The sequence below is a fragment of the Pantherophis guttatus genome, chromosome 7, assembly GCF_059756535.1.
Source record: "Pantherophis guttatus breed Tessera chromosome 7, ASM5975653v1, whole genome shotgun sequence".
Classification (NCBI taxonomy): Eukaryota; Metazoa; Chordata; class Lepidosauria; order Squamata; family Colubridae; genus Pantherophis; species Pantherophis guttatus.
The window spans coordinates 2,930,333-2,957,113 of NC_142069.1; the positions used below are offsets into that span (position 1 = coordinate 2,930,333).

The 26,781-nt window shown below is 47.1% G+C and overlaps 1 protein-coding gene across 2 annotated transcripts in view; it reads left to right on the top strand.

Moving 5' to 3' along the window:
* Positions 1 to 18,097, top strand: part of NET1 (neuroepithelial cell transforming 1) — a 94,966-nt gene extending 76,869 nt beyond the window's left edge. For both annotated transcript variants that reach the window (XM_087874400.1, XM_034407126.2), the window contains 9 exons: positions 3,695 to 3,802; positions 5,783 to 5,950; positions 7,100 to 7,162; positions 7,864 to 7,960; positions 9,410 to 9,486; positions 10,514 to 10,771; positions 11,447 to 11,617; positions 13,995 to 14,181; positions 15,896 to 18,097. In XM_087874400.1, coding sequence (XP_087730526.1) covers positions 3,695 to 3,802; positions 5,783 to 5,950; positions 7,100 to 7,162; positions 7,864 to 7,960; positions 9,410 to 9,486; positions 10,514 to 10,771; positions 11,447 to 11,617; positions 13,995 to 14,181; positions 15,896 to 16,290 — 1,524 coding nt within the window. In that variant the 3' untranslated portion in view covers positions 16,291 to 18,097. The remainder of the gene's footprint in view (positions 1 to 3,694; positions 3,803 to 5,782; positions 5,951 to 7,099; positions 7,163 to 7,863; positions 7,961 to 9,409; positions 9,487 to 10,513; positions 10,772 to 11,446; positions 11,618 to 13,994; positions 14,182 to 15,895) is intronic.
* Positions 18,098 to 26,781: the final 8,684 nt, after the last annotated feature.

Sequence of the window (26,781 nt, forward strand, 5' to 3'; positions counted from 1 at the left end):
GAGAGGGAGGGAGGGAGGAAGGGGAGAGAACAGGGAGGAAGGGAGGAAGAATAGGGAAAAGGAAACAGAGGGAGAGAAGGAAGAAAGGAGAGAGGGAAGAAAGGAAGGAGTAGGAAGGAAAAGGAAGGATGGAGAGAGGGAAGGGAGAGAAGGAAGGAAGGAGAGAGGAGGAAGAAAGGAAGGAGTAGGAAGGAAAAGGAAGGACGGAGAGAGGGAGAAGGGAAGGAAGGAGAGAGAGAAGGAAGGAAGAGGGAGAGAGGAAGGAAGGAGAGAGGGGAGGGAGGGAGGAAGAATAGGGAAAAGGAAACGAGAGAGGGAGAGAAGGAAGGAAGGAGAGAGAGGAGGAAGAAAGGGAGGAGGAAGGAAAAGGAAGGACGGAGAGGGAGAAGGGAAGGAAGGAGAGAGAAGGAAGGAAGAGGGAGAGGCAGGAAGGAGAGAGAAAAGGGAGGGAGGGAGGAAGAATAGGGAAAATGAAACGGAGGGAGAGAAGGAAGGAAGGAGAGAAAAGGGAGGGAGGGAGGAAGAATAGGGAAAAGGAAACGAGGGAGGGAGAGGATGAAGGAAGGGGAGAAAAAAGCAAGGAGAAGGGACAGAAGGAGAGAGGGAGAGAAGGAAGGAAGAAGGGAGGGAGTGATGGAAGGAAGGAGAGAGGAGGAAAGAAGGAGAGGGGGAATAGGGAAGGAAGCCCATGCTCCACCATGGACCATGGATGACATCTAATCCCTCGTGGGCCTTTCTGAGCTTTGGAGGAGAGAAATTTGGGAGATTTCTCGAAGTCAAAAAAAAAGTTTGGGAAGCCACTCCAGTTGTGCGTAGCCGTGAAGGAAAACCAGACAACAATACACACTCCGGTGTTTCGTCCAGTCCGCTCAGCCAAGATTTTGCTTCGCACCCCCTGATTGAACAACCTGTAATTGGCCACCTTCCTGCAACATCCTCAGTCGTAAACTATGGTTTGCAAACCGCAATTGGCACGATGCTTGTAGCCCAGGGGAAAAAACCATGTCAATTCAAGAAGATTTTGGCTTCTTTTGAGCCCTCCCTCTCTCTCTCTGACGCCACCGGTCTTGTGATGAAGTCAAACAAAGATAGCGGCAGTTTCCCCCACTGGAAATAAAAGTAACACAACCCACACCCACTCTGAGCAACACACAAAAGTACACAATATTCCTTAAGCCGCTCAGATATCCGCCTATCAACGCAGGGGAGGATTACAGGGAGACCTGGACTTACAACAGTTCGTTTAGTGACCCTTCAAAGTTAACCACGGCACTGGAAAAAGTGACCTGTGACCATTTTTTCACACTTAACGACCATTGCAGCAATCGTCGCAATTCAGACACTTCGCAACTGACTCACATTTACGACGGTTGCAGTATCCCGGGGGGGGGGGGTGTCCCGTCATCCCCTCTTGGCGACCTTCCGACGAGGAAAGTCAATGGGGGAAATGGGATTCGCTTAACAACTGCAGTTGATTCACTTAACAACCGTGGCAAGAAAAGTCGTAAAATGGGGCAAAACCTCACTTCACAAAGGTCTCGTTTAGCAACGTAAATATCGGGGGTTAATTGGGGTCGTACGTTGAGGACTACCTGTACAGGAGGAGAACCAAGGTCAGGTCTGTTCCCAACCAGGTTCGCGCGGTCTAACCTTGGGCCAGAGGCGGGCGTTTAGCCCCGGCCTGCCTCTCAGGGCTGTTGTTCTCGAAGCAACCTTGGAGGCAGGGACCGGCTGTCCCTTATTCTTTCCCCATCTCTGCAAGCAGAAACTCAAAATGTTATCCTGTAGATTAGCAAGGTTTTGTAATCGAAATGGGGAAGGCAGTTTGGGGCTGGGACCAGGAAATCTAATCAAAAGGAGAACCAGATCAAAAGAAAAAGGGGAAAAAAAAACAAAAACAGATTACATTCTCAAGGGCACCGAAAAAGAAAGCACTTTCCCTGAGATCTAATACTTTCTGGGCTGCCATTCTCCAGACTTCTTCAACCGGTTGGAGAAGGCTGGTGTTGAGATGTGGCTTATCCTGGTTCTAGCCTAACCATGATTTCCACTTGTCCGGAACTAAGGTATTTGGTACCCATATTTCTATATTCCCTTTTGGGGGAAAAAAAAAAAAACTCCTCCAATACATAATCGGTGGTATAAATTTATTTCTTGGCTTGGAATCCGGCTATTAAATTCTTGTGCGTTTAAATATTGGCTTTTTTGTTGTGCCACTCGGCTTACCTGCTTCCTATCTTTCCATCTCTTACCTGCGTTTGGCATAGGAAACCGAAAGGAGACAAACATGTTACGGGTAGTCCTTGACTTACGAGCCCTAAATTCCTGTTGCTGAGCGAGACAGCGGTTAAGTGAGGTTTTTTTCCCCCCTCGCTTTCTCGCCACGGTTGTTAAGTGAATCGCTGCGTTGTTAAGTTAGTCACCCGGTTGTTAAGTGAATCCGGCTTCCCCATTTGATGTTGCTCGTCGGAAGGTCGCAAAAGGGGATGGCGTGACCCCGGGGACACCGCAACCGTCCTAAGTACATGCCAGTTGCCAAGCATCTAAAGTTTGAGCATGTTAGACTACGGGGATGCTGCAAGATTCATCAGTGTGAAAAGAGGTCCTAAGTCATTTTTTTCAGTGCTGTTCTGACTTCGAACGGTCGCTAAATCAACGGTTGTAAATCGAGGATTACCCGTATTCCTTCGGGGTTTTTTACGCAGGGCATTATTTCCCAAGAGAGAGAGAGGAAAAAAAGATATTTTCTGCTGTTTCTCCCATCTCCTTCCAAGTTAATGGTCTTTGCCTTCGATCATTCCTTGCAACCAGGAAATAGTCGTAGCCATTTGCCGTGTACCTAAAAATATATTGCAGATGATGGATTTTTATCAATTCTCCCAATATTTTCCTAAAAGGCAGAGTAGTTTGAAAACTTAACACGGGTCACGAAGCAGTTGGAAGCCTGCAGCCTAAAATCCTCCTGGTTCTTCTTTCAGACCGAGAAACTTTGCTTGTTGCTTGCTTCTAAGGTCATTGCTTAAAAATATGCAGAGAGAGAGAGAGAGAGGGACGGCTGATTGTAAAATGAGAAAGAGAGAGAGAAAGAGAGAGAGGTGGATAGAGAGAGAGAGAGAAACATGGATGGATGGGTGGGTGTGCTTGTGTGGGTGGGTGTAGAGGAGGGAGAGAGCGAGAGAGAGAGATGTAGACAGAGATTGAGCCATGAATGGGTCCCTGTGTGTATAACAGAGTTGGGACCTTGGAGGTCTTCTAGTCCAACCCCTTGCTCAGTCAGGAGACGCTTTACAAGATGGCTGTCCTGTCTTTTCTTAAAAACCTCCAGTGATGAATCACCCATAACTAAGGGAAGCAAGTTAAATTGTGTGTGTGTGTGTGTATATGTGTGTATATAGGAAGGAAGGAAAGGAGGGGGAGGGAGAGAGGAAGGAAAGAAAGAAAAAGGAAGGAAGGAAAGAAAGAAAGAAAGAAAGAAGGATAATATGTAAATTTCTTTCAAAGAAAAAGGAAGGAAAGGAAGGAAAGGAAGGAAGGAAGGATAATATGTAAATTTCTTTCGAGGCAGGGTGACTTGAAATAATGACCAATGATGTTTGACGTTGCACCCCCTGACCCCAACACTGTCCGTCCAGTGCTCTTTAAGTCCTGAGTAAACCAGTTGTACAACTTGTTCTCTCATTTTATCTCTTTGCAGGAGCCTAGCAATAAACGTGTCCGATCTCTGGCCCGGGTCACCTCCTTGGCAAACCTGATTTCGCCTGTACGAAATGGTGCAGTGCGTCGCTTCGGACAGACCATACAGGTAAGCGGGCCTGAGACGGAGATATGGAAGCGCGTATGTTCAAGGATCTTCTGATCCAGGCGGGACTCGGGTGCCAATCCCACCCCACCCCACCCCTGTGCCAGGACGTTTCCCTTTAAAGTCGCTTCCTAATCCTGGGGAATCTTTTTAAGAGGCGAGGAGGAACGAAGCCAAGTTGAGGACGTGAGTTTGTTTATTGGCTTCTTAGCCGTCTGTCCGACTCTAGTGGCTTGCACTTAAAATAGAAGAACAATGCAAAAAAAAAAAAAACCCATAAAAAAACCCACCCAATGTGTTGGAACAAAGTGCACCGCAAACAACTGCTTGTAGTATCACGGGCCGCCCCCCTGTCCCGAAACCTGGGAGAAGGGCCAGATTTTGGGGGGGGAAAAAAATTCCGGAATATCGTCAAGTCTGTTTGGAAGATATCCTTTTGCTTTTACTCCTGCTTTAGAAGAATAGGGTTTGGGGCTTCGGAGAAGCAAACAGGGATTTCCACCTTCCTATAAAGGCCGCTGGCTTCGAATTCTTAGGCCGCCATTCAGCGCAGACCTGGAAAAAAACAGTATTTGCAGCTTGTTGATTGTAAGGTCGGCAGTTCAGCGGTTCGAATCCCTAGCGCTGCGTAACGGGGTGAGCTCCCGTGACTTGTCCCAGCTTCTGCCAACCTAGCAGTTCGAAAGCACATAAAAATTGCAAGTAGAAAAATAGGGACCACCTTTGGTGGGAAGGGAACAGCGTTCCGTGCGCCTTTGGCGTTGAGTCATGCCGGCCACGTGACCATGGAGACGTCTTCGGACAGCGCTGGCTCTTCGGCTTTGAAACGGAGATGAGCACCGCCCCCTAGAGTCGGGAACCACTAGCACATATATGAGGGGAACCTTTTCTTAGAGTAGAGTTGCAGAATGACATTTCCCCTTCGGCTGCGTCGTTTTGTAGGCCTCAACACATCAAAAGCCCGGGCCAACTTCACGTTGGGCCTGGCCCAGAGGGAGAAATGGGGGCATTTGACACTGAAAAGCCACCTGGGACATATTGTAGCAGGGGTTGAAACTTGGTTGTCCATCATGGGGACGTGTCCTCAACAGAACCTTTTGTGTAAGATCTCCAACCTGCTTTCTCTAGGGTAAAAGTCTCCAAACTTGGCTACTTTAAGACTTGTGGACTTCAATTCCCAGGATTCCCATGGCTGGCTGGGGAATTCTGGGAATTGAAGTCCACAAGCCTTAAAGTGGCCAGGTATGGAGACCTTTACCCTAGAGCAGTGTTTCTCAACCTTGGTAGCTTGAAGATGGGTGGACTTCAACTCCCAGAATCCCCCAGCCAGCAGCGCTGGCTGGGGGATTCTGGGAATTAAAGTCCACCCATCTTCAAGCTACCAAGGTTGAGAAACACTGCCCTAGATGGAATGATACCAAGCTTTGCTAGGACACTATTGCTGATATAGGTAGTCCTCAACTTACGACACTCATTTAGTAACCAAAGTTACAACAGCGCTGAAAAAAGTGATTTACGGCCAGTTTTCACACAACTGTGGCAGCATCCCGATAGTCACGCGATCAAAATGCAGATGTTCGGCAACTGGCTCACATTTATGACGGGTTGCAGCATTCCTGGGGCTCTTAACCAGGGGTCTCCAACCTTGGCAACTTGTGGACTTCAACTCCCAGAATTCCCTGCTCTAAAGTGACCAGTTGTAAATTGAGAACTACCGACATACTTTCCTGAACCAGGATCCGATTCATTAAACCTGGATGCATTATGTTTGGTTTGACAAACTCCAAGAATCGGGCATGGCTGATGTTTCCACCTGTCCTATACCGTCTGCCCTTACCTGCTCGGGTGGAGACAGTTTGGACAGGAACCGAACCGCCTCTGCGGGTGGCCCAGAACGCAAAAAGGTTGAAAATAAACAGAATTTCTCACGCCCATCCCTGCTGACGGACCGTTTTTTTTTCCCTTCCCATTTGTTCCCTCCAGTCGTTCTCCCTTCGCGGTGGCGACAAATCCCCGGCGAGTGGTCAGAAGCCGTGCAGCCGGCTAACGGCCCCCACCCCACCCAAAAGAAGGAACAGCGTCCTCTGGTCCGAGACGTTGGATGTCACTATGAAGGAGACGCTGAGCACCAAGGAAATCAAACGCCAAGAGGTAAGGCTGGGCTCTGAGCCACAGGTACCCCCCACCATCACCACCTCCCCTGGTTCATGGACGACACTTTTAGGGTGCTAAAATTCTAAAAATGGAGAAAAAAAGGAAGTTTCCCCATTTTTACTGGAGGATGAGAAGATGGCTTAAGAAGGAGGCTCCAGTGAGTAAGCGGTAGTATTTCTGCATATCCTTCCACCCTTCCCACACCACCCCCAAGGCACGACATCATGTCCTCTGTCTTGATGAGTGTAGACGATAGTAATTTCGTGCTGCTAAGTAATTCGGAGAGCCAGTTTGCTCTACGAACCAGGAGTTGTGAATGCTAGTCCCACATTAGGCATAAAAGCCAGCTGGGTGACTTTGAGCCAATCACTAGGAGACAGTGAGTTCTAGTTCTGCCTTAGGCATGAAAGCCAGCTGGGTGACTTTGAGCCTTGGTGGTGCAGCGGACTAAAGTGCTGTTAAGTGCTAGCACTTAGCTGCCAGCTGCCCGCAATTAGTGCAAGTTCGAATCTCACCAGGCTCAAGGTTGACTTAGCCTTCCATCCTTTCGAGGTAGGTAAAATGAGGACCTGGATTGTGGGGGCAATAAGCTGACTTTGTATAAAGATACAAAAGTATGAAGGCTATTGCTTAACCCATTGTAAACTGCCCTGAGTCTCCGGAGAAGGGCGGCATATAAATCAAATTTTAAAAAAATTTGAAGGCTGCCACAAAGAAGAAGGGGTCAATCTATTCTCCAAAGTACCTGAAAGCAGAACAAGAGCCAATGCATAGAATCAAGGAGAGAAATATGAAAAACATAAGAATACATTTCTTGACAGAACAATTAATCAGTGGAACCACCGGCCTCCAGAAGTTGTGGCTGCTCTAACAGTGGAGATTTTCAAGAAGAGACCGGACAGCCATTTGTCCGATATGGTATAGGGTCTCCTGCCTGAGCAAAGGGCTGGACTAGAAGACCTCCATGGTCCCTTCCAATTCTGTGATTCTGTTTCTTAACCCCATTTGTGGTTCTTGTTTCTTGTCAGAAAGCATTTTACCAATCCGACAAATAATAACTAAACAAATTGAGCCGATTGTTCAGTCTCCCAAAGGTGAAGGCGCTTGTTATAATCTGGCCTTTCGGTTTTTTTCTTGTGCTTGCAGGCGATCTACGAACTTTCTCGGGGAGAGCAGGATCTGATCGAGGACCTGAAGCTTGCCAGAAAGGTAGGCCGCTCCCTGCTCTGTTGACTTTGATTGATAACTCTGCAGGTGACTCAGTTTCTTCAAAGAGATTCCAAGCCGCCAGTTAAAATGGGGTTTTTTTTTTCCCCCCTATGGCCTGGCCTCCTTCCTCCTCCTCCCTCCTCCCTCCTCCTCTTCCGAATAGCAGGACAAGAGAGTCTGTTGACTGTACAGGTAGTCCTCGACTTAACAACCACAAAGGAGAGCAGAATTTTTGCTGCTAAGCAGAGCGATGAAATGATTCACAGCTGATTTTATCACATGTTTTTTCTCCCCCGCTACAGTTGTTAATAAGCAAATGCGATTTCACTTTTGCTGCTTTTTTTTTTTATTATTATTGCAAAGCCAATCCCAGCAGTTAAGTTAATCTGTCATTAAGCGAATCTTAAAAGTTGCCAAGATTGGAGACCCCTGATCCAAACTGGCGGGGAATACTTTCATCCCCAAAAACAGAGGTGGCTGTGAAGGAATTCCCATACGGATAGTCCTCCACTTATGGCCACAATTGAGCCCCAATTTCTGTTGCTAAGTGAAACACCTGCGATGCTGGCTGGGGAATTCTGGGAGTTGAAGTCCACCCATCTTGAAGCTGGCAACGGCTCTGCCATTCCCATCAGAAGTCTCCCAGCTGGAGATCCAACTTTTGGCTAAGAGGGTGACCTCTCCCTTTCTCTTATCTCTAGGCTTACCACGACCCCATGTTGAAGCTGTCCATCATGTCCGAAGAGGAACTGAGCCACATCTTTGGAGATCTGGATTCCTACATCCCCTTGCACGAAGGTAAAAACGCCCGGCCCTTCCCTAGCCGAATCAGGGTTTCTTCAACGTCCCGAATGGCTCGAGGCCGGACCCACCCAGGGTGTGACTCAGAAAGGAAAAAATGGATCCAGGAACATGTATCACTGTACAAATAGTTTCACGCTCCATTGAAATGCTCTTGTAAAACAAAACCCCCCAAAAAACTCAGAATAGTTACGGATAAAGCGATATCTGTAAGGAAAAGCTACCTACAAGAGCTCAGAGGGGTTGTGAACTAACCAACTATCAATGGTGGCTTCTCCAGCCGTTTTTTATTTTCTAAATTCTTTTATGATTTATTATCATTTATTCTTACGATCTTCTTTTATTTCCGCCCCTTTTATTGGTATTGTTTCTGTACCGGAAATAAATTCCTTGTGTGCGTAATCACGCTTGGCCAAATAAAACATTCAAATTCAAATTTTCCCTGCAAGATATAGGATGGTTGAAGGAGATATATTGCTCTGGTCTGGTGCCAGCAGGGCTGAATCACGCCTGGATCCTGAATTCAAGCTTATTTCCATGTAGCATTTCAAGTTAATTCAAACTTCACTCCTTCAGTGTAATTACAGGTAGTCCTCGACTTATGACCGGTTGCTTAACGACCGTTCACAGTTACGGCCTCACCTGAAAAGGAGACATGACTGCTCTTTGGGTTGCTCGGCAACACGGCCACAATTCCTTAATTTGCAGCATCTCACGGTCACATACAGGTAGTCCTCGACTTACGACCCACAACTAGAACCCCAAATTTATGTTGCTAAGTGAGACATGTGTTCAGTGAGTTCTGTCCCATTTTACAACTTTTCTTGGCACATTTGTTAATGGAATCAATGCAGTTGTTAAGTGAGTCACGTGGTTGTTAAGTGAATCTGGCTTCCCCATCGACTTCGCTGGTGAGGTCGCAAAAGGGGATCACATGACCCCGGGATACTGCCACCGTCATAAATGTGAGTCAACTGTCAAGCATCCAAATCTAAATCACTTGACCACAGGGATGCTGCAGTGGTCATAAGTGTGAAAAACGGTCATAAGTCACTTTTTCAGTGCCGTAACTTGGAATGGTCATTAAATAAACGGTTGTAAGTCGAGGACTATGTCATTGCATTTCATGACACTCCGGTTTTTGACAAAACCACACCCACAGTGAACAGTGGATTCACACTTACGACCGTTGCCACATTCGCTTTAAAAACCACCGCAAGAAACATAACATCAGGTCGGCCACACGATCGACTCGTTTTACGGTTGTGACGACTTAATGACCGTAATGGGGCAGGCTCCATTACGGTTATAACCGAAGGACTTACCTGTATTTAATCCTTGCATTAAAATTTTAAAAGGTCCATTCCTTTTGAGGGGGTTTGATTGAATCTCTTCCAGCGTGTTTGCCTTTTTCCCCAATTCTCCTTTTTCCCTTTTCCCTTACAGACTTCCTGGAAAAACTGGGGCAGGTGACCCGGCCGGATGGGACGGTGGAGCAAATCGGACCCATTCTTGTGGAATGGGTGAGTGAATCCTCCCAACCTTCCCCCCCCCTCCGCTTAGCGCCTGCCGGTCATTATTTTATTCGGCTTCCGGATCTCGCTGAGTTTTCCGCTCAATTTAGTTATTCATTTATTGAGAAGATTTACCTGGCTGCCCGCTCACTCTTGTTGACTCTGGGCGGCCCCGATCCCTGTTGGTAAAAACAAGAAATGCAGAATAGTTAGATCCCTGATCCCTCTTCATTAAGAGGCTTCTGCTTCTGTTTCTTCTCCTTCTGCTTCTTCTTCTTCTTCTACTTCTTCTGCTTCTGCTTCTCCTTCTTCTGCTTCTGCTTCTTCTCCTTCTGCTTCTGCTTCTTCTCCTTCTGCTTCTGTTTCTTCTCCTTCTGCTTCTGCTGCTGCTTCTTCTACTTCTACTGCTTCTTCTTCTTCTCCTTCTGCTTCTTCTGCTGCTTCTTCTACTTCTACTGCTTCTGCTGCTTCTTCTGCTTCTGTTTCTTCTTCTCCTTCTTCTTCTACTCCTTCTCCCTCTGCTTCTTCTTCTTCTACTGCTTCTGCTACTTCTGCTTCTCCTTCTGCTTCTTCTTCTACTTCTGCTTCTTCTGCTTCTCCTTCTGCTTCTCCTTCTGCTTCTCCTTCTGCTTCTTCTGCTTCTGCTTCTACTTCTGCTTCTTCTCCTTCTGCTTCTGCTTCTTCTGCTTCTTCTTCTCCTTCTGCTTCTACTTCTTCTGCTTCTGCTTCTCACCCTCCTCCTCCTCTTCTCTTTCCTCCTCCTCTCCCTCTTCATTAAGAGGCTCATCTTCTCTTTCTCCTTCTTTTCCTCCCCTGCTCCTTTTTCCTCTTCCCCCTCTTCCTCTTCTTTCTCTTTTTCTCCTCCTTCCTCCTTCCCCCTTTTCCTCCTTCCCCCCTTCCTCTTCCCCTCCTCCTCTGCCTAAATTTGGACAACTGCTCAGCTTAAATCTGCAAGGCCCTAGTTCCAGAAAGAGCCAGTGTCCCCACCCCTGCCACCAAGTCTGCTCTTCTCACAAGCATGGCCTTTTCTTCCCAGCTCCCGGGGCTGAACGCCTACAAGGCCTACTGCAGCAACCAGCTGGCAGCCAAAGCCCTCCTGGACCAGAAGAAGCAGGATGCCCGAGTCCAAGACTTCCTGCAGCGTTGCCTGGAATCTCCTTTCAGCCGCAAGCTGGACCTCTGGAGCTTCCTGGACATTCCTCGCAGTCGCCTGGTCAAGTACCCGCTCCTCTTGAAGGAGATCCTCCGGCACACGCCCAACGATCACCCCGATGTCCAGAGTCTGGAAGAAGCAGTAAGGGGCTACGCTTTGCTCCCTCTGGGTTTCAGATATAGGGGGAAAGTGGGGTCCTGGGTGCTTTTCTCAGCTTGGTGGTTTTCTTGCAGACGTTTCATGACCCCGCTAGGGAACATCATCAGTGCTAGAAGGGAGTGGGGTTTGTGGAGAGAAGGAGGAGGAGGAAGAAAAGGAGAAGAAATGAAGGGGAGGGAGGAAGAAGGAAGGAGAGGAGGAGGGGGGACTGTGGGGTCCTTGTTGCTCTTCACAGCTTGGTGATTTTCTTGCAGACGTTTCATGACCCAACTAGGGAACATCATCAATGCTACCAGTAGTAGGGAGTGGGGTTTGAAAAAAGAGGAGGTGATGCTCTTCTGAGCTTGGTGGTTTTCTTGCAGACGTTTCATGACCCCGCTAGGGAACATCATCAGTGCTAGAAGGGCATGGGGTTTGTGGAGTGGAGGAGGAGGAGAAAGGACGAAAAGGAGGAGGAATGAAGGGGAGGAAGAAGGAAGGAGAGGAGGAGGAGGAGGACCGTGGGGTCCTTGTTGCCCTCTACGCTTGGTGGTTCTCCTGCAGACATTTCATTACCAAACTAGGTAACGTCCTCAGTGCCAGCGTTCAGCGTTTAGTCTGGCAGCGCTTCCTTTCCTGCGTCTCCCCCATCCTTATCGACGGATGCTTTCCTCCTAGATCTGCCTCATCCAAGGAGTCCTCTCGGACATCAACTTGAAGAAAGGAGAGTCGGAATGCCAATACTACATCGATAAGCTGGAGTACCTGGATGAGAAGCAGCGGGACCCACGGATCGAAGCCAGCAAAGTGTTGCTTTGTCACGGGGAGCTGAAGAACAAAAACGGGCATGTAAGTAGAAATGGGGGAACCGCAGACATCTGGGAGCTAAGAGTGCCTAAGGGGGTGGCCTAGAAACTAGGAGACGGTGAGTTCTAGTCCCACATCGGGCATGAAAGCCAGCTGAGTGACTTTGGGCCAATCACCAGGTAATGGTGAGTTGTAGTCCCGCCTTAGGCACGAAAGCCAGCTGGGTGACTTTGAGCCAGTCACCAGGTGATAGTGAATTCTAGTTTCACCTTAGGCATGAAAGCTAAGTGAATTGACACCAATCACCAGGAGGTTGTGAGTTCTAGTCCTGCCTTAGGCATGAAAGCCAGCTGAGTGACTTTGGGCCAATCACCAGGTAATGGTGAGTTGTAGTCCCGCCTTAGCCATGAAAGCTACCTGAGCGACTTTGGGCCAATCACCAGGTGACAGTGAATTCTAGTTTCACCTTAGGCATGAAAACTGACTAAATGAATTAGGCATGAAAGCCAGCTGAGTGACTTTAGGCCAATCACCAGGTGATGGTGAATTCTAGTCCCGCTTTAGGCATGAAAGCCAGCTGAGTGACTTTGGGCCAATCACCAGGTGATGGTGAATTCTAGTCCCGCCTTAGGCATGAAAGCCAGCTGAGTGACTTTGGGCCAATCACCAGGTGATGGTGAATTCTAGTCCCGCCTTAGGCATGAAAGCCAGCTGGGTGACTTTGAGCCATTCACCAGGTGATAGTAAATTCTAGTTTTACCTTAGGCATGAAAGCTGACTAAGTGAATTGACACCAATCACCAGGAGGTTGTGAGTTCTAGTCCCGCCTTAGGCATGAAAGCCAGCTGGGTGACCTTGGACCAATCAGCCATAACTACCCCCAATTCCATATTAGTAATAAAGATGGGATTTTAAAAAAACCCAAAATAAATTCTTGAGGATGAGCCCAGAAAACAAGACCGGGCAGCCTCTATTCCTCAATTTCTTATCAAAAGATCTATAATCCCATAAAAGTAAGGATCCTGTGCCTTCTGCCAGGTGCCCTTTATTTCTTCTCCTTTATAAAAACTCAAGAGAACACTGTCTCCCCTGTGTCAGCCTTGGCGCCACTTGAGCCCGAGTTGAGGTTGGGTCTGAAGAAGTCCATTTAAAGGCACCAGCCTGGCACTCAGAGACAGAGAGCGGAGCTGGTAGCTGTCCAGTTTCCAGATGGCTGGGACGTAATTCACAATTTGACTTTTGCAGAGGGGGGTGGGGGGGAGAGATGCATTCCTGGTGGGATAATTCACTTTATTAAGTGGCCTTCTGGGCCCGCAGCATCAGGTGGGAGGAAAATTAAAGACTGTTCCATCAATATTTACTTAGGGCTGCTTTGCAGAAATAAAAGATGGGAGTTCAGAGGGTCATTTTTTAAAAAATCTTTTGTCTCGGCTATAAACATTACATGTTCTCGTTGGTCACTTTCATCTCTTCCATTATAGGGTTTTTTTTTTAATCCTTCCGTTAGGTCTTTATCATAACAAAATTATTTAGGCAAAGTCTTTAGCAAGAACTGGCAGCTTGAAGACTGGTAGGAGAACGCATGGGTCACATTTGGCACATCCTACGCTTTGCAGGCCAGCTAGAGTGGTGCTTTTCAAACATTTTTAAGACGTGTGAACTTCTAACATCCAGAATTCCCCAGCCAACTTGCTTTAAGATGGGTGGACTTCAACTCCCAGAATCCCCCAGCCAGCTTGCTTTAAGATGGGTGGACTTCAACTCCCAGAATTCCCCAGCCAGCAGGCTTTAAGATGGGTGGACTTCAACTCCCAGAATCCCCCAGCCAGCTTCCTTTAAGATGGGTGGACTTCAACTCCCAGAATCCCCCAGCCAGCTTCCTTTAAGATGGGTGGACTTCAACTCCCAGAATCCCCCAGCCAGCTTCCTTTAAGATGGGTGGACTTCAACTCTCAGAATCCCCCAGCCGGCATGTTTTAAGATGGGTGGACTTCAACTCCCACAATCCCCCAGCCCGCTTCCTTTAAGATGGGTGGACTTCAACTCCCAGAATTCCCCAGCCAGCAGACTTTAAGATGGGTGGACTTCAACTCCCAGAATTCCCCAGCCAGCAGACTTTAAGATGGGTGGACTTCAACTCCCAGAATTCCCAATCCATATATTGCCTTTGGCAGCATGGCTGTGTGCATGCCGGCTGCAGAATTCTGGGAATTGAAGTCCACGAGTCTTCAAGGTTGGACCCCCCCTAATCTAAAAGAAATGTTTTGTAGTTAAAAGATGGAATTTCTTTCAAAGGGCTGGCAGCAGAATGTTCCAAAACCTCTCCATTGATGTAAAAAATATACATGGTGAACTTGAGTTCCCTCTCTTTGATGGTGGCTGAATTTCACTTAAAACTTCCTCTCTCTCCTCTTTCCAGAAGCTTTACATCTTCCTTTTCCAAGAAATCCTGGTCCTCAGCCGGCCCGTCACGCGGAACGAGCGCCATTCTTACCAAGTGTATCGGCAGCCGATCCCGGTACAAGACCTGGTGCTGGAGGACTTGCAAGATGGAGACGTCAAAATGGGCGGGTCGTTCCGAGGTGCCTTCGGCAATTCGGATAAAGGTAGGGAGGAAGGTTCCAATATTGGGGGGTTTGGGGGGCCAGAGAAGAGGGGGTCGATCTGTTCTCCAAAACACCTAAGGGCAGGACGGGATGGAAGCTTGTCAGAGAGAGGAGCAACCTAGAATTGAGGAGAAAAGTAAGAACAATTAAGCAGTGGAACTCCTTGCCTCCAGAAGTTGTGGATGCTCCATCACTGGAGCTTTTCAAGAAGAGTTTTGACAGCTATTTGTCCAGAATGGTATAAGGACTCCTGCTTGACCACAGAGTTGGACTAGAAGACACCCACGGTCCCTTCCAAGAAAAAACAACCCCCTTCTTCTTTAGCCTGCCATTAATGAAGAGGCTATTCTGAAGAGGGGAGCTTCTGAATTCTGCAACGTCATTTACAAAATTGGGCCCTCTCCGAGTTTCCCCAGACATCCCGATCCCACTTTTTCCTCTACATGACGCATTCTTTCCTGGGTCCCTAAAAGCAGCAGTCAGACACTCTCTAGATTCCTACGCCTAAAAGCCCATCTCCCTCAAAAGATCCTCTTCTCAGGACCTTTTGGCAAGAGATTCCCAACCAGGAGCCACACCTGAGGTGGCCTTCAAGAGTTGACCAGAACATCCTTCTCTCCTTGTCCTGAAAGTTTTCAGAAAGCAACTGGGCTGTCTTGGTGTTTGTTCTCTTGGCTTCTCATCCCAGAAGGTTCTTCAGTTCTAACATCAGTTCTAGAGTGTCTTCTGTTCTAGACCTGCTTCAGTTCTAACATCAGTTCTAGAGTGTCTTCCGTTCTAGAACTGCTTCAGTTCTAACATCAGTTCTAGAGTGTCTTCCGTTCTAGAGCTGCTTCAGTTCTAACATCAGTTCTAGAGTGTCTTCTGTTCTAGAGCTGCTTTGCCTCTAACATCAGTTCTAGAGTGTCTTCTGTTCTAGAGCTGCTTTGCCTCTAACATCAGTTCTAGAGTGTCTTCCGTTCTAGAGCTGCTTTGCTTCTAACATCGGTTCTAGAGTGTCTTCCGTTCTAGAGCTGCTTTGCTTCTAACATCGGTTCTAGAGTGTCTTCCGTTCTAGAGCTGCTTTGCTTCTAACATCGGTTCTAGAGTGTCTTCCGTTCTAGAGCTGCTTTTCTTCTAACATCGGTTCTAGAGTGTCTTCTGTTCTAGAGCTGCTTTGCTTCTAACATCGGTTCTAGAGTGTCTTCTGTTCTAGAGCTGCTTTGCTTCTAACATCGGTTCTAGAGTGTCTTCCGTTCTAGAGCTGCTTTGCTTCTAACATCGGTTCTAGAGTGTCTTCTGTTCTAGAGCTGCTTTGCTTCTAACATCGGTTCTAGAGTGTCTTCTGTTCTAACATCAGATAAGAACTGAAGGGACTTCTTGGACGAGAAGCAGAAACATTTCGAAACTGGGATTTCTTGGTGGTGGCTGCTGTTTTTCTTTCAGAACGTTCCGCTTCTCACCCAAGAAGCCGCCTTCGGTTCTAGAATCATTTCTAGAACTTCCGTTCTGACATCCATTCTAGAACGTCTTTGGTTCTGACCTCCGTCGGAACGGAAGAAGCTCCTTGGACGAGAAGCAAAACCTTTTCGAAGAACATAAGGAAGCCCGGTGGCCTTTTGGGGGGGGGCAGGGGTGGGGGGGCGGAATCCCCTTTGGGACAACCTTGATCTGGATGATGGAGCATCTCTATAAACCTCCTTCTTCTTCTTCTCCTCCTTGCTTGCTTTTCCAGCCAAGAACATTTTCCGGGTCCGTTTCCGGGACTCCTCCTCGGGCCAGTCCCACACGCTGCAGGCCAACGACATCTTCCACAAGCAGCAGTGGCTCAGTTGCATCCAGGCGGCCATCGCGCCCTTCCAGCCGAGCCCCGTGCCTTTCGAGATGAAGGACCTGCCCGAGCTGAGCGAGGAAGGCGAAGAGAACCAACCCTTCGGCTCCAACGCCAAGATCCAAAGGAGGCAGCCTTCCGCCTCGGGCAGTTTCCGCATGGAGCTGGGCGAGAACGGCTCCGAAGCCGACGTGGCGGGAGAGATGAAGAACGTCAAAACTTACCGGATGCATTCGGCGCTCAGGAGAAACAGGGACAAAAGCCAGACTAGCGTCAAACGGAAAGAGACTCTGGTTTAAATAGCGGGAGCAAACGGCTTCCTCGCTCTTTAATTTATAAATAAAGTGTACATTTTCTTTCCTGTAATGTGAGAATGGTGAAGGGTCTGTTGTTCTCTCTTTGTTGGTCTTTTTGTGTTACATGTGAGTCTTTCTTTCTTTCTTTCTTTCTTCCTTCCTTCCTTCCTTCCTTCCTTCCTTCCTTCCTTCCTTCCTTCCTTCCTTCCTTCCTTCCTTCCTTCCTTCCTTCCTTTTTCTTTCCTTCTTTCTTTTATTTTAAAGGCAGCTACTGGTTTTTCCGCAAACGTTGTTGAACCGGCGTCTCATCCCGTGGGTGGGTCGAAATTAAGGGCTCGATTTCTGGATTGCAACAGCAGACTCCGGAGGTCCTGATCCCTTCTGTACATAGTGTTAATATCGGGAAGGAAAAGCGCTCTCCAAAAGGCTGCAAAAGTGTTAAAATTGCCTTCCCAAATACAAATCAGCTCTTTAAAAAAAAAAAAAACAGTTCATTTGGGGGGAGGGAAATAATTGGAATTTTGGAGGGGTTTTGTGACTCTCAATGATTTTGATTCTCTGAACAGAAGTCGTCCAATTATCAACTTTTCTTCTAAAGCAGTGTTTCTCAACTGCTCTAAATTAAAACACTGCTCTAAATTGACACGGTCTATTGTGTTCCTCACAAAAAAGACCCCAGGTTCAACGCGTTTCCATTTGAATGACTGGAATTCTACACTTGGTGGTGTGCTTTCCTTCCTGCGAATTGCTACGCCACGTATTTAATCTTTGTTTTTGTTTTTTGTTTTTTTAAATATTATTTGAATACTTTTGTAGACCCTTTCCTTTTTGTACTTTGATTCCTGTGTCGTTTCTTTCTCAAAATTCACCCTTTTTCCCCCTTTCCCTTTTCTTGACGCATGAGTGCTGGTATATATATGTATATATATATATATATACTATTTGTGATTCAAACCGAAAAGCCAATTCAGACCGTTTCAAACTGGTTGAAACCAAGCCATAGAATAACTCGAGACATTGGAAGGAGGGGAAAAAACAGACCGGTGTCCCCACTTTTCCAACCCATCTGGGATTCGGGGGCGGCCTTTTGAATCGATCCGAGGAGAGAAAATTTCTGTGTCCAAGGTAGAGCTCCGGTGGTCAGGAATTGGCTATCTTTAAATAAGGAGGGAGACTGAAGTTGGTTGGGAATGTAGCAATTGGGGAAGGTTGACCCCAGCAAGGCTGAATTGCAACTGCTGGAAGAAAGTGAAGGAAGAAGAAGGGGTTATCGAAGATGTAGATAAAGGGACCAAGTTTGCGATTAAAAAAGGGGACAAAAGTCTTTTGAAAGGCATCAAAAGATGCAGCCGTTGCGGGAAGCAGGGAAAAGCACGTCGTAAAGAGGGTTAGCGAGGGGTTTGTTACTGTGTTGGGAACGGGGAAGGATAAATACGGATGTTGGGTTTTACTGGCAATTCTCTCCCGAGGATTGGATCTCCAGGTGGGAGATCTTGCTCAAAACGCAAGAGCTGTCCAAAAGAATGAATAAATAAATAAAAATAAAGCCGCCGCAGCCCACTTGAAAAAAGACCTCCCCAAAATTGGCCCAGTAAGAAGTTTAAAAAAAAAAAAAATAGTGTGAGTTTTCGGGGTTTTTTTTTTTTTAAATTCTGGTGCCGAAAGGCACCTGGGCCAGCGTTGAGGGTGGGTAGGGGTTGAAGCCCCTGCGAGCAAATGTAAATAAGAGAATTACCAAAGCTCTGTAAATGTTTCCTTGTACAGTAACATGAAATGGAAAATTAACGATTAAAAGCTCATATCGCATCGATCCTTGCGTGGGCCTCTCTTTGATTCGGGGGAACGAGTGGGAGGAGGGGGTGTTTTCTTTTTTTTCTTTTTTCTTTTCTTTTATTTTGATTTATATGCCGCCCTTCTCCGGAGACTCAGGGCAGCTTACAATGCGTTAAACAATAGCCTTCATCCTTTTGTATATTTATACAAAGTCAGCTTATTGCCCCCACAAACTGGGTCCTCAATTTACCTATCTTAGAAAGGATGGAAGGCTGAGTCAACCTTGAGCCTTGGAGAGATTTGAACCAGCAGTAATTGCAGGCAGCTGGTCTTAATAACAGGGTGCTTTAGACCACTGTACTACCAACACTCTTGTGGGTTCAGATTTATTTATTTATTGGTTCGATTTTATATGCCGCCCTTCTTCGGAGACTCAGGGCGGCTTACAATGCGTTAAGCAATAGCCTTCATACTTTTGTATATACCTGCTTAGTAGGGCTTTCGGCCCCCCCAAGCGGTGTTCTTTTTTTTATACAAAGTCAGCTTATGGCCCCCACAATCTGGGTCCTCATTTAACCTACCTCGGAAGGATGGAAGGCTGAGTCAACCTTGAGCCTGGTGAGATTCGAACTCGCAGTAATTGCAGGCAGCTGGTGCTAATTAACAGCACTTTAGTCTGCTGCACCACCAAGGCTCAGATGTTCCGAAGATCTTCAAAGCTACACATGTTTTAATTTTTAGGGTCACGGCAACCCAGGCATGGCGCCGAGCCTTTGGAAGGGGGAGGGGGGGATTTGTTGAGTTGCAGTTCAACCCGAGGAGCAAAAACGCAACTTAACAGTAACAAGAGTTGGAAGGGACCTTGGAGGTCATCTAGTCCAACCCCCTTCTCACGCAGGGATTCGAACTGCCGACCTTTCTAATCGAAAGTGTCTTAGCCTCCTGGATAAATCTGGGAAAGGCAGCCAAGTGCAGCCCTCGCTTCTATTCAGGTTTTATTGGACAGCCGTACAGCTTTCGCTAACGTCAGTACAGGTAGTCCTCGACTTAACGACATTAAACCTCGTTTAGTGACCTTTCAAAGTTACGGCACCTGAATAAAGTGACTTACGGCCGTTTTTTTCACAGTTACAACCTTGGCAGCTTCCTCCCGTGATCTTGGGACCGAAATTGAGACGCTCGGCAACTGATTCGTACTTAACGACGGTCGCAGCGTCCCGGGATCGCGTGATCCCCTTTGGCGTGACAAGCCACGTCAATGTGGCAAGCCAAATTCATTTCACGACCGTGTGATTAACTTAGCAACTGCTGTGATTCGCTTAGCAACGGTGGCAAGAAAGGTCGTAAAATGAGGCGAAACTCACTTAACAAATGTCTCACTTAAGAGCAGGGATTTTGGGTTCAGTTGTGATCGTAAGTCGAGGACTACCTGTAGGTCCTGGGCAGTGGGGGATAGTCCTCCATTTACGGCCGCAATTGGGAATAAAACTCGCGTTGCTAAGCAAAGCAGTTTTGAAAGCTTGACGGCACACAGTTTTATCTTTTTTTTTTTTTTTTTTTTTTGCTGTAAGTAAATCACTACAGTTGCTGAATGAATTACAGGCAGTCCTCGTCTTAAAACCGTTCATTTAGTGACTGAAGTTACAACGGCACTGAAAAAAGGGACTTGGGACCAATTTTTACACTTTTTTTGACATGATGGATGATATGGAGTTGAGAGACATAGGGCGTGAACGAAATTTTAAAGAACAGGATTTTACTTTTTTTTCTGATAGGCACCCATCTTTTTCTAGAATTGATTTTATAATAATTACAAATGATTTTCTTTCCAGGGTAAAGAAGACAAAGATATGTCCAAGAACTTTAACAGACCATAATCCGGTGTGGATGGAATTAGAGTTTGGGGAGGGGTCTAGGAGATCTTGGAGACTGAATGAAAACTTATTTCAATATGAGACAAATGTGATAGAATGTAAAAAGTTAATGAAAGAATTTTTTTTTTAAATGTGCATAAGGGTACACCTGTGGAAATGGTATGGGGTGCAAGTAAAGCATATATGAGAGGAGTTTTAATAAATTTGAATAATTCCTACAGACATAGGGGAAAAAACGGAGGGAATTGGAAGAGGAAATAAAAAAGAAGGAACAGGCGTTCGTGGATAAACCAGATGACAAGAATATAAAAGAAGCCATTACAATATTGCAAGGACAGTTTAATATGTTGATGTCAGATCAAGTTGCAACGAACTTGCAATATGCTAAGCATAATACCTTTTGCAATGCAAATAAACCAGGCAGGTGGTTAGCATATATGTTAAGGAAAAAACAAAAATCTCGTACAGTTCCTATGTTCATGTAATGGAAATGCAGATACTTGGAAACTGACTCACATTTATGACAGTCACAGTGTCCCGGGGTCACATGATCCCCTTTTGCGACCATTAATCTGACCATTAAAGTCAATGGGGAAGCTAGATTCACTTAACAACCATATGACTAATTTAACTGCAGTGATTCATTTAACAAACATGGCACAAAAAGTCCTAAAATGGCCCAAACCTCAATGAACAAATATTTCACTTTGCAACAAAAATTTGTGGTCGTAAATCGAGGACTCCCTGTATGCAGATATTAAGCAGATCCATTAAATTTTGCTTGTCCGAAGCTGGCCGGGAAGGTCACAAATTACGATCACTTGACACCCCCCCACCCCGATGCGGCTTCAACCATCGTAAATGCATGCCGGTGGCCCAAGAGCCCAACTTTTGATCCCTTGGCTGTCAGGAATGTTACAACGGTTGTAAGTACAAGGATTGTTCTGAAGTTTCTTTTCCCAGTGCTGTCGTAATTTCGAAAAGCTGCTTAATGAATCGGTTTTAAATTGAGAATTACCTGTATTGATTCTGGTGGTTTGAAGGCCATCAATGAAGACAGATTTGCTTAAAAGATCTAAATCTGGAGGGATTTTTATCCCAGACACGGAATTAAAAAGGGTTGGGCAGTTTGCAAATGAGAAAGAAAAAAAAAAACCTGGCCATTTGTTAGGATACGGTTTATTTCTCTGGGTAGGTAGGGCACGTTCGCTAAACGTTGCTGTGATTTATTAACTCGGCTTTAGGGTGAAGTCTGGCGTCATCCTGATACACGGACAATCCTCAGCCTCCTGGAAAACTTTTTACTATGCGTCCATCTTGATAAGAAATCTCGGCAAATAACCGCTAAGCCTCATTACTCAATGCATTGTGCAATCCCCTTTCTGGATACGGAGCTCGGATTACGAGATTTTATCCGATCCATTTTGCTATTTCTCCTTTTGAACTTTCAATAGTGACATCTGTTTACATTCTCTTTTACCCGCGTTTCCCTGAAAATAAGATCCAGTTCTTACATATAATTTTTTTTTTTTTGCTACCAAAAAAGGCACCAGGTCTTATTTTCAGGGGATGTCTTTCAGTAGTGTTGTGGCCCATACGCAGCCTGTGCGGCTGGTGGCTGATTCTGACAGCGAGGAGGCTGGTGTGGTGCTGGGCCAGCAGCCTGTGCAGCTGTCACTCGAGTCGGACAGTGAGGAGGCTGGAGAAGATGTGGTGCCAGAGGCGGGGATTCCGCCAGGGCCTTCAGAACCTCCAGAAGCTCCTTTAAGTGAAGAGGATGAAGAGGAGGAGCCTCTTCTCGATGCACGGGCGCACAGAGCTGCCAAAAGGCAGGAGTGGCTCCTCAGGAGGAGGTCTTCTTGAGAGTAAGGCTTGGGGCTAATTGGCCACTCCTTTAGCCTATTTAAGGAGGAACACCGACTGAAGCAATTTGTAGGGAACAACTTTAGTTCATTCTCCTTCGCGTCTGGATTCTCTGCAAATTGCTTCTGGGCTTTCTGCCAACCTTAGTAAGATTGTGATTACTTTATCTTTGATTTCTTGTAGGCTGTTAAGAAAGTTAATTAACAGCCTTTGTTTGGAAAAAAAACTGATTTAATTTAGTAAACTAAGGTTTGTACAGACTTCGTGTGTGCTGCGTTCTTTGGGGTCCGTAGCTGGGGCAGAACAAGTAGTGGGTTTCACTTACTTTTGCTACCAGTTCGGAACTGTGAACGTGCGTCCATGCTCGCTTTGCACGCACGCGGCACTTCTGCGTGTGCGCAGAGCATCCGTGATGACCTCCAGCATTGTCCGAACCAGGGCGAACCGGTAGAAACCTACCACTGATGTCTTCCACTGACTCACCTCGCGGCGGCAGCACCGACAGCCTGGCCCAGCAGGAACCCGCTGCCGGTCCACTTTTTCTGCAGTCGCTTGTTGCCACTTGCGCACGTCAACCCCGGCCTCCGTTTTGCTGTCAGAAAGCCTTCAGGGAAAGGCCTTTGCAGCCAAGAAACAAGGTCCAGATTGGCGCAGATTTATTTATTTATTTTATTTATTATTCGTATTTCTATGCCCCAACGATGCCCTTGAAGTGATGTCCCGGTGCCTGGAGGCCGTACGGATCTGGATGGGAAGGAACAGGCTCAGGCTCAACCCATCCAAGACCGAGTGGCTGTGGTTTTCGACGTCCCGATATAGTCAGTTGGCGCCATCACTGACTATTGGGGGCAAATCATTGGCCCCCACGGAGAGGGCTTGCAACTTGGGCATCCTCCTGGATTCACGGCTATCTTTAGAAGAGCACTTGACGGCCGTGACCGGGAGGATTTTTCATCAGGTTCGCCTAATTCGCCAGTTGCATCCCTTTCTGGATCGGGACGCCTTATGCACGGTCACTCATGCCCTCGTCACCTCCCGCCTGGACTATTGCAATGCTCTCTACATGGGGGTCCCCTTGAGGAGCACCCGGAGGCTCCAACTGGCGCAGAGTGCGGCCGCGCGGGTGGTAATGGGAGTGACATGGCGCTCCCATGTAACACCTTTCCTGCACGAGCTGCACTGGCTCCCGGTGGTCTTCCGGGTGCGCTTCAAGGTTTTGGTTACCACCTTCAAAGCGCTCCATGGCTTAGGACCTGGTTATCTACGGGACCGCCTACTACCACCAATAGCCTCCCACCGGCCAGTACGCTCTCATAGAGAGGGACTCCTCCGGGTGCCGTCAGCCAAACAGTGTCGACTGGCGGCCCCCAGGGGGAGAGCCTTCTCTGTGGGGGCACCTACCATCTGGAATGAGCTCCCCCCGGAGATACGGAGGATCCCGGATCTGCGCACCTTCCGCCGCGCTGTGAAGACTTTTTTATTCCACCAGGCAGGCTTGGCCTAATCTCTTCCCTCTTTTTAATATGTAAATTTTAATCTGTTTTTAAATTATTGGGGTGTTTTAATTTGTCTGGGCCGAAATGATTTAATTTGATTTTATCTGGTTTTTAAATTTTTTGTATCTATGTATTTTATTGTTTGGCTGTTCACCGCCCTGAGTCCTTCGGGAGTAGGGCGGTATACAAATCAAATAAACTAACTAACTAACTATGCCGCCCAACTCTCTGAGGACTCTGGGCGGCTTACAACAAAGACAGTATAAACAATATACAATAAGAGACATTAAAAACCCATACACACCGCTCATGGCCGGATCTCGCAAGATCGCAGTGGTGAGATCAACGGCCCCAGGCCTGCCAGAAAAGCCAGGTCTTCACCCCTTTTCGGAAGGCCAATAGGGTAGGGGAGGTCCGAACCTCAGGAGGTAACTGGTTCCAGAGAGCCGGGGCAGCCACAGAGAAGGCCCTCCTCCGCGGACCTGCCAGGCGACATTGTTTAGCTGACGGGACCCGGAGGAGGCCAACTCTGTGGGATCTTGCCGGTCATTGGGAGCTATGCGGTAGAAGACGGTCTCGAAGATAGCCTGGCCCTAAGCCATATAGGGCTTTAAAGGTAATAACCAACACCTTGACTTGTGACCGGAGACCAATAGGAAGCCAGTGCAGCTCATGGAGGATTGGTGTAATGTAGGAGTACCTGGTGCACCCACGACCACTCGAGCGGCTGCATTCTGGACCAACTGTAGTCTCCGAACACTTTTCAGGGGTAGCCCCATGTAGAGCGCGTTGCAGTAATCCAACCGTGAGGTGACAAGGGCATGAGTGACTGTGAGGAGAGCCTCCCGATCCAGGTAGGGTCGCAATTGGTGTACAAGGCGAACCTGTGCAAAGGTCCCTTTAGCCACAGCTGACAGATGTTGCTCTAATCTCAGCTGTGGGTCAAGAAGGACGCCCAAATTGCGAACCCGTTCTGAGGGGGACAATTTCTCCCCCGCTAGGGCTAAGGATGGACAATCAACGTGGTCCTTGGGAGGCAATACCCACAGCCACTCGGTCTTGTCTGGGTTAAGTCTGAGCCTGTTTACTCCCATCCAGACTCTCACAGCCTCCAGGCACTGTAGGCCCCGGCCTCCGTTTCACCATCGGAGCCCTTCAGGAAAGGACTCGGCATCCGATAACAGAGCTCCGGATTGTGGCCTGGCTGCAATTGTCCAAAGGTAAGTTGTAGGGCAGTTCCACCCCCCACCCCATCCGCACCCTAGCTTAATTTTTAACCATGCGCCTAACTAGGGCTTAATGTTGTGGCTCCGTTACCTGAGCCTGTGTCATCGGCAGGAGAGGACTCCGAGAGTGAAGGAGAGGAGTTGGCAAGGCCTCCCTCTCCAGGACCCTCCTCTCTGGCAATGCCTTCAGTGCCCGCTGAAGGTCAAGAGATAGGGCCGGGGCCAAGCACGTCCACGCAGCCACAGATGGACAGTGATGAGGGTAATGAGTCTTGGCTGGATCCTCGGCAGCGTTGCAGAGATTAGCGCGTGCAACAGAAGAAGAGGCGTGCCAGAGATTAAACTGAGTCACTGGACCACACCCCACAGGGTATAAAAGGGGGTGAGGTGGCCATTCAGACTCTGTGACGGACAAAACTAACTACTATCGAGTCACACTGCATCTTTGGAAACAACATTATCGGCCTTGGGTTTATTTTACGAACTGGACAATTCTTGAACTGAATTGAAATATATACATAGCAGCCACCTTCGAATTGAAAGCAATGCAGTTTTATTGCTTGCACGACGTGTACTTACTTACATTTGATTTCTAATTTCTCATAGACCTCACCGAAGCCAGACAGGGACAGCCAAAGGACCACACATGGCCCAGCGGCCATATAGCACCCAGGTCTGCCGTAGTATTAATATTAACGTCTACGACTCTACGGAAATGCGCAGTCACCCGGTTCATGGTTGTCCCAAAGGTGCTTTTTCAAAAGGCAACTGGACTTTCTTGTTAACCTTGGTTTCGCTTTTTCGTCACAAACTGAGCAACGTGGCCTATGCAGTACAATGCAGTGAGCTGTTGGCAGATCTGTACACTGGGGAAACAAAACAGCCATTTCACAAACGCATGGCGCAACATAGGAGAACAAACCCATCAGGATAAGATTCAGCAGTCCTTCTGCATTTGAAAGACAAAGCCCACTCTTTTCAAGACAGCAAAGTCCACATTTTGGACAGAGATGTTTTGAAAGAGGGGTCAAAGAGGCCATCTGTGTCAATATTCAACAGCCCTCTCCCAAAAGAGGGGGAGGGATATGACATCATCTATCTCCAGTCTACAACACAGTCCTTTCAGCAGTTCCAAGAAGGCTCCACACCCATTTGCACTATTCAGGTGACCCCAAGGACATAAATAAACCTCCAGGTGGCCTCAATGACTCTCAGAGAGAGTACTAATGACCCGATGACTGCAAGGAATGTAAATCCTTCCATTCCCCATCATTCAGTCAGAACCGATGAAGCTTCTTGGATGAGAAGAATAACAAGAAAGTCCAGTTGCCTCTTGAAAAAAGCACCTTCGAGTAATAATTTTAACCTTTTTAAGATATATTTAGCTATATTTTTCCTTTTCTCTCAATTAATTTTATTTATTTATTTATTATTTATTATTCGAATTTCTATACCGCCCTTCTCCTTTCGGACTCAGGGCGGTGAACAGCCAAAATAAAAGCATTTATACATAAAGTACGATTAAAAATAGATTTAAAAATAATTAAATTTGGCCCATAGTTTAAAATTTATCAATTTAAAATCCATATCAATTAATGATGACTCCGGAGTTTGATTTCCTAATATATGAGCAAATATTGATCAATCTGATTTTGGCTGTTCTCCCGTTGGACTTTTTCATGTCCTCAGTTCATCCCAACTTTGGATAACCTCCCAGTTAGCAAAGAGAAATTAAAATGACCTCCATCCTCAAAATCCTTAGATGACATTTTTTTTGGGAGAAATCAACATTCCTCGATCTCCAGATCCCTTTTTTTCCTTTTAAAGATGCTGTCGAAATACAGAGTTCTGTTTTCAAACGCCCTTTCAGCGAACGCTCGCAGAATCCTGGCAAAATGATTTTCTTCAACCCGAGCTGGATTTCAGAAACGCCGTTCAAAAGCGACGTCTGGTTTTCCGTGTCTGGCTGTGCGTGACGTGCCTTCGGAAAACATCTGGCGCAGACCCGTCTTGTTGGGGAAAAAGAAATGAAATCGAAACAATCCGAAGCTTAATTGTTTGCAGCTGCTAGGCCGCACTTCAGACAAGACATACAATGAGAAAGGACCCCACTTGATGGGGCTTTGTTGGTGCCAAAAACGAGAGATTTTTGCTTCTCGTGAAACCATGACTAAACTTGGTTCTGCCGGGAGGAGAAATAAATCGTAGCCTAGATCGGTGATGGCTAATCTTTTTGCCGTCGCGTGCCAAAAGGGGGGGGGA